The sequence below is a fragment of the Mandrillus leucophaeus genome, unplaced genomic scaffold (assembly GCF_000951045.1).
Source record: "Mandrillus leucophaeus isolate KB7577 unplaced genomic scaffold, Mleu.le_1.0 Scaffold214, whole genome shotgun sequence".
Lineage (NCBI taxonomy): Eukaryota > Metazoa > Chordata > Mammalia > Primates > Cercopithecidae > Mandrillus > Mandrillus leucophaeus.
In genome coordinates, this window is record NW_012102188.1 from 1,729,268 (window position 1) to 1,737,177 (window position 7,910).

General features: G+C 46.7%; 1 protein-coding gene across 1 annotated transcript in view; it reads right to left on the minus strand.

Annotated features, from left to right (window-relative positions):
* ACOXL (acyl-CoA oxidase-like) overlaps nt 1-6,387 on the minus strand; it is a 368,775-nt gene extending 362,388 nt beyond the window's left edge. The window contains 2 exon segments of the mRNA XM_011980527.1: nt 5,235-5,239; nt 6,313-6,387. Of these exon segments, the coding sequence (XP_011835917.1) occupies nt 5,235-5,239; nt 6,313-6,387 (80 nt within the window).
* Nucleotides 6,388-7,910: the final 1,523 nt, after the last annotated feature.

Here is a 7,910-nt window from a genome sequence, read left to right on the forward strand (position 1 = left end):
AAAAAAAAAAAAAAAAGAAACTGTAGATTGCTTTAGTAGTGTTGACATTTTAACAATATGAGGTCTTTCAATTCATGAACATAGGATGCCTTTCAATGTATTTGTATCTCTTTTTATTACTTTCAGCAATTTTGTAGTTTTCCATGTACAAGTCTTTACCTCCTTGGGTAAGTCTATTCCTGAGTATTTTATTCTTTTTGATGCTGTGATAAGTAGAATTGTTTTCTCAATTTCATTTTGGATTCTTCATTATCAATGTATAGAAATGCAACTGATTTCTGCATGTTGATTTTTATCTTGTAGCTTTGCTGAATTTCTTAGTTCTAACAGATTTTTTGTAGAATCTTGGGGTTTTCTACATAAAAGATCCTGTCATTTGCTCACAGAGACTATTTAACTTCTTCTTTTCCAATTTACCACACTTGATTTTTGTCCCCAGCATCTGACATACCAGAAATTTAACTGTTTATTAGTTTAGAGTCTGACTCCTCCCAGACAAAAATGTAAGCTACATTGAGACAGGTAATTTCTGCCTGCTTTGTTCACTGCCCCTAGAGCAATGCCTGGCTCACTGTAGGTGTTCAATAAATAATTATAAAATGAACGAATCACCTCACCTGGCACATGGAAGGGACTTGGCAAAAGGTAGCAAGAAATAATTATTGTTTTTTTACATAGTATTTCACTGCACGAGTAATAATGGAGGCTTAGAATGAAAAGGGTGTTTTTTATGCAGAATGGTTGCAGTGTCAAAAAACAAATAGCACCATGATTCCAGCTGCACTGGAGTCCCGGGGCAGGTCCAGCTCACTCCCTGACATGCCCGCTTTCAAGTAATCCCTGTGGCTATCACAGATGACAACTGCATTCAGGTGCCAATCTACACAGAGGAACTTCTGTAAACAGACCGCTCTGTCCTATCATCCCTGCCCAAATCCTCCAAGATATCCCATGCAGCCAGGGCTGGCCTGACCAAAGTGCTGGCCAAGTGGCCAGTGTCCAAATCTGTGGAGCTGGAGCCGGGACAGGGACTCTTGCCAAAGACAGTACATAGAACTAAGAGCCAGGGGAGCCTGTCACAGCCCACTAGGAAAAGCCTGGGTTCCAATACAAACAGAAGCCAGAGGGCCAAGGGGGAGCCAAGGCCAGGACAGCAGAGCCAAGAGCTCAGAGTCTGTCTGTCGGTCAGGAGCCAGTCCTGGGATGGGTGGGGGAGTATAGCGGTCACAGTCTGAAGCACTCACTGGGGCTGGCACTGGACGTTGTGGGCAACAGGGCGGGGCCCGGGTGAGTTGGGACTGGGACAGGACAGGCATCTCAGCCTCTTGGCAGATTCCTGGCTCAGCTCCTTTTGCACAACACTCTCAGGGCTTAAATGTAAATGCTTCCTGGGAAAGGCTGTTTCTTCTCTCAGGATGTGAGTAGAAAAGTAACCATCCTCCCTGGCATTCCCAAACACCTTCTAAGGTGAGCTGACCTTACAACGTTCTTCCATTTTAGATCTGATCACCCACCTGGTATTTCTCTAAATACAAAAACACCTCAAATGGAGATTACCTAAAATTCTGATAAAAATAATAATCATAATACATGTAATATAAATGAAATGCAACCAATGTCCTACTAGTTCCCCTCTGATCTGCTGAGACTGAGCTTCCTGAGAAAATAGTAGATGATTTAGATCAGTGACTCTCAACCTTTATGGTCCCTGGACCTTTTTTGAGGATTCCAAAGAGGTTTTGTTTGTCCAGGCTATAGCTGTCAATTTATCATATGGCAGAATTGTTACAAAAACTAATCATAATTTCAAAAAACTCATGAGAAGAATGGCATTGTTTCACATTGTTTTAATATCTGGCTCAATAAAAGATAGCTGCACTTTCACGTCTGCTTTGTGCTGTCTGCTGTGATATGTTGTTTTGGTTGAAGTTTATGATGAATATCCAGTGTCTTACATGCACGTAGTTGGACATATGCTTTCCAGGTAGCACCTGAAAGGGTCTTGGGGACACACAGGACTTTACTTTGAGAATCACTGGTTTAGATAATGATGGTGCAACTATGCCCCTCACTCGTGTGGATCATGGGGATAAAAACTAGAACTCTGGGTGAGAGAGAGAATGGTTGTAGAGTGGTGGTGGGAGGAAGGAGTCAGGGGTAGGATTTTCATTATCCAGGTATCTGTCCCCAACCCGCACTACACTTGGCTGAAAGCAGCCTCATCCCAGCTGGCTCCCTCCTGGGGAAAGGTAATGTTGAGATGCAGTTTCCTTATAAGCCAGCCACAAACCCTGATTGATAGGGACCAAATGCTTAATGGGAACAATTTTGGGGAGACAGGGTGCAGGAAAGGAGGCATAGTGCAGCAGTCCTCAACCCCAGATGCACAGTGGGTCACCTGGAAGATGTAAATGCTGACCTCATTGGCCCGAGCAAAAGCCTTCACAGCAGGAGCTTTGAAAATTGTCTGGCTGTTTCTATCGTGCAGACAGAGCCAAGCACCACCTGTTTGACATGGGCTCAGGAAGCAGAGCACCTGGGTTTGAATCCCTGGTTCACTAGTCATTTATATATACAATTCACTAATTATATAACTAACCTCAGTCCAATTACTCAGCTTCAGTTTACTTATCTGTAAAATGGGAATGCCACGAGGGATGTTGTGAATATTGAATGACATCATCTATTTAAAGTTCTTAGTGCTGGGACTGGCATAGAACATGTACTCAGTCAACCTGAGTTGTCACTGTCTGTTATGGTGAAGATCAGTGCAGGCTGTCAGACTCTGTCAGCTTCCAGGGATGAGCATCTCTGAGGAAGCTGTCCCCACATAGGACAAGACACTGCCACAAAGCAGATGTTAAGACCTGGGTCTTCTGTCTCTGCATCTGGAAATAGAGGCAGTTGGTGACTCTCCCTGCCCAGGATCCAATTCTGGAAACTTCAGGGGAACAAGAGAGCTCTTGGCTGAGGTGCACAAAGGTGACGTCACTAGAAACAGGTGCAGAAGTCGGCACAGAGAACAATGATGGTGTTCACACTGTGTGTGTGTGTGTCTGTGTGTGTGTGCACGCACACTCTGCAATCAGACTCATACTGTTTTTTCCCTTTAAAATGATTGAAACATCTAAAATCTATTACAGACGGCAGAGGGGAAAACACAGCGTGGAAATATTCTAATGGCTTATTCTTGGCCTGCGGACTGTCCATAGAGACCTGGAGCAAATGAGACTCCCTCCTCATTTGTCCCCTAGAACATCATCATTACACATTATACACTGCGTTCTGCCTCAGAGCTCATCGGATCATCCACAAAAGTGAAGAGCAACACGAAAGGGGGTCCAGGGAAACAAAGACGGGCCTGCCACGCTCCCTGAGCAGGCAGGACAGCCGTGACTCAATCGTTTTATTAAGAGGCAGGACGAATCACGTAACACTTCTTCTAGAATTACTGGATGTGGACAGCTCCTCCAGCTGTTTTACAGGGTGAAATTTGAGAGCCTTCAAACACAGATGTGCCGCTGAGTCTCATGACATCCGCCCAGCGAGATGAGCATGCCGCACTGATGGACAGTTTGGTTTCCTTCGGGTTTACTGGCTTTTGCGAATTCATACAGGAAGAGGTGCCAAACGGGCCAAGATAATTCACAGAAATGACTGGAGGGATCGTCTAGGGCCAATCCTGTGCCTCCTGGAGGAATTATATCTAATCACCCAGGACAGAGAGTTGTCCAGGCTGCCTAAGGCCACTAAGTGAGCCAGGAAAACAGGAAGATAATTGGATCCAGAGCTCAACACGCTTCATCAGGAACGAGATTACAGAGGCTAATCCTTCAGACTCAGCGGGTCGGGTGGCAATTAACAAGCCTCATTAAGGGATCAGCTCTCACGTCCGGGTCTCGAGTATTGACACTAAGTTAAGCCACAGACATGTTGGGCTGATTAAGGGAGCAAGAAGCTGGCCACAGGCCAAGATTTCACCTTCCAACCAGCCCCATGCCGAATGCACTTGGAGGCTACTCTGATAGAGAGAGTGGTTGGCAGCAAAGAGGTTGGTTGTTTTTGTATTTTTTTTTTTTCTTTTTTGGTTGTATTCACAGCTCTAAATGGATGCTCCATCAAGAGGCAATTTCCTAGCTTGAAAATCTCTGCCAAACTGCTCGGTATGAAATGATTTTTTACACTTTGCAAGCACGCTCCACTCTGTCATGTGGGAGTTTTTCTGTGCCAAGTGAACTTCCATCTGCACATTCTCCAGCTCAGCTGACACTGCAGTGCCCTCATCAGTGTGGAGGTGCCTGCAGTACTGCAGTGCAGGTGGTGCCAAGGCTCTGCCTGTAATTCCTTCCTGAGAAGACTCCAGGATTGGTCCTTGTCTCCTTAGACAACCTACCAAAGGTTGGTGGGATTGTGGGGAAAGGAGAAGGATCTACTTTCAAGCATGGATCCCAGGCCTCCACTAGCTCTGTTCTACGCTCCACAAAGAAAGGCGCCCCTGCGGTCTCCTGAACTAGGAGGACTCCATCCCTCAATCCTCAGACTCTCCCTCCCAGACCATGCTGGGTGGGGAGAGGGCTGGGCTGCTTCAGGATAGGGCTGGCTCCTCAGCACACCACTGAGCTGCAGCTATCCCAGTTCAGGCTCCTCCCCTAGGGGCTCTCACAGGAGGGGTGGTTTGGGGTTTTTTGTTTGTTTGTTCATTTTGAGACAGGGTCTCACTCCGGTTGCCCAGGCTGGAGTGCAGTGGTGCGATCATAGCTCACTGCAGCCTCAACCTCCAGGGCCTCAAGCGATCCTCCCACCTCAGCCTCCCAAGTAGGTGGTACTATAGGTGTGGGCCACCATGCCTGGCTAGTTTTTGTTTTGTTTAGTTTTTTGGGCTTTTTGAGTTTTGTTTTGTTTTTGTTTTTGTTTTTTGAGACAGAGTCTCGCTTTGTTGCCCAGGCTGGAGTGCGGTGGTGCAATCTCAGCTCACTGCAACCTGTGCCTCCTGGTTCAAGGGGTTCTCATGCTTCAGCCTCCCAAGTAGCTGGGACTACAGGCGTGCACCACCACACTCGGCTAACTTTTGTTTTGTTTTGTCTTATTTTGGTTTGTTTAGTAGAAATGGTGTTTCACCATGTTGCCCAGGCCATGTTTCGCCATGTTGAGGCCAGGCTGGTCTCGAACTCCTGGCCTCAAGTGATCCACCTGCTTCAGTCTCCCAACGTGCTAGGATTACAGGCATGAGCCACTGTGCCTGGCCAGTTTTGCATTTTTTTGTGGAAACAGGGTTTCACCATGTTGCCCAGGCCAGTCTTGAACTCCTGGGCTCTGCCCAGGATCAGCCCACCTTGGCCTCCCAAAGTACTGGGATTACAGATGTAAGCCACCACACCCTGCTGAGGTATATTTTTTCCTATGTAAAATGTTAAGAAAGCCATGAAGCTGAATGAACTTGGCTAAAATATATCATTCCTAATACTGACACAAAGGAACTCACTAAACACGTATTTTTTTCTTTGTTTCCTCCTTTTATCGTGAGGCTAAATTGACTAAAATAATATCACTAAATTTAGAATGACAGTTTTTAGACAAATAAGACATAAACTTTGGATAAGTCTAAAGTGCTTTAAAAGCCCTTAAGATGAGTTATTTCTATTTCCCAGCTATTTAACTTTATCCCTAAAATTATATTGGTTTTGTGTACAAATATTTTATTACTTCTGCTGATACTCCTATTCCCTTGCCTGTGAGACTGGAGAAGTGAATGTGTGGGCCGAAGGAAGGGTTCCTTAGGTTAGTGGGAGTGCGGCAGAAAAGGGGCCTGAGGAAGACGTTCTCCTCCACCGAGACGTGTCTGTCAGCTGCCCTCAGCATGAGATCAACGGGCTTAGCAAGTCACAAAAGCAAACAAAACAAAATCTCTAGGCAAATTAACACAGGAACAGAAAACCAAATACCGCATGTTCTTACTTTTAAGTGAGAGCTAAACATTGAGTACACGCAGACACAAAGAAGAAAACAATAGGCACAAGTACACGCAGACACAAAGAAGAAAACAATAGGGAGGAGGGTAGGAGAAGGGTGAAGGTCAAAAAACCACCTATCGTGAGTTCTGTGCCCACTACTGGGGTGACGAAATACTCTATACATCAAACCTCCATAACACCCAATTTATCCATATAACAAAAATGCACATGTACCCTCTAAACCTAAAATAAAAGTTGGAAAGAAAAAAAATCTCTCTCTCTCTGTCTCTCTCTCTCTCTCTCTCTCTCTCTCACACACACACACACACACACCCCATACCAAAATAACAGTGACACTTACCAGATCCTGAACTGCACGTTTTAACAGAGGTAGACCCATGGCAAACCTCACTCTCTGAACTGTCAAAGCTCTCATTTCATCCAAGCTTAAATCATACCTGTGAAGAACAGATACAAAACAAGACAGCCAATAATTGGTGACTGAGGGGAGGCTGTGGATACTTTGACCCTGGGCTCAGAGAGAAAAGCTGTGTCCATCATAACGCTTGTTTGATACTGTGCACAGTGTGTGTGTTACATAGACTGGGTGTTCAATACAGTCAGACACCAGGAGGGATGTCTGACAGGATTTCCAGACAAGAACATCTTCTTATTATTATTATTATTATTATTATTATTATTATTTGAGACGGTGTCTCACTCTGTTGCCTAGGCTGGAGTGCAGTGGTGCGATCTCGGCTCACTGCAACCTCCGCCTCCCAGGTTCAAGCGATTCTCCTGCCTCAGCCTCCCAAGCAGCTGGGACTGCAGGTGCCCACCACCACACCCAGCTAATCTGTGTGTGAGTGTGTGTGTGTGTGTGTGTATTTTTAGTAGAGACAGAGTTTCACCATATTGGCCAGGCTGGCCTTGAACTCCTGACCTTGTGATCCACCTGCCTCAGCCTCCCAAAGTGCTGTGATTACAGGCGTGAGCCACTGCATCCGGCCAAGACCATCTTAAAACAAGACTGCAGCACCTCCTGCTCTGCAGGGCTTTGAAAATTGTCTGAGATGACTTAAAAGCAGCATTTGGGAGACAGGGGAGAGGGAGTGTCATGCATGTTACAAGAGGTGGACTGTAGTGGCCATAAGGATTGCCATTCAGGGTTGCCTTCGAGAATACCTGCCTCCAGCCGCCACACCTTTGAATTAACACCTTTGAGTGATGGTAATTACATTCACCGTGAGGCTGCTCATCTCTTGGCTGCTACCAGCTGATGGTTGAGCCTCACAAGGTTCTAGAGTCAGGCCATGCCTGCCCAAGAGGTGACCTGCTCTGGGACCCCCACTTGCCTGCAGAGACTTGCCATCACTTCACTGTGGTCTGTGGCTTTCGCAGATCAACCCTTTCCTGCCCCTCTCTTTTCAAGGGGGCCAGACCTGACGGCCTTTGCTCTGGGGGTTCTCCCCACCAATCCAGCTCCCTCCCACTTAACCTTCACAGGTGTTTTCTCCAATTAAATCTCTTGTACATCTAGTCTCATCTTGGTGCCCACTTCTCAATGAACCTAAACTGACACAGGAGGAGAGGTTCCTCTTTGGCCACCTAGCATGTTTCCATGCAACGCACAGCCTGAGCCTGGAAGACCGCACTCAGGCTACATCTCAGAGCCAGAGGATATGAAAAGGATGGCCTAATGACAGAAAATCTTCTTGGAGATACCCACCCTACAAGAGAAAAACACCAGAGCAAAACACACCCATCTTCCTCTCCCGCAGCTTCAGGGGGGCGCTGCTCTTCCTCTCCCGCGGCTTCCGGGGGGCGCTGCTCTTCCTCTCCCGCGGCTTCCGGGGGGCGCTGCTCTTCCTCTCCCGCGGCTTCCGGGGGGCGCTGCTCTTCCTCTCTACCCCCTAACCCTGCAAAAGCAAGAGGGGCGCTCCCATTCCTCGCTGCAAG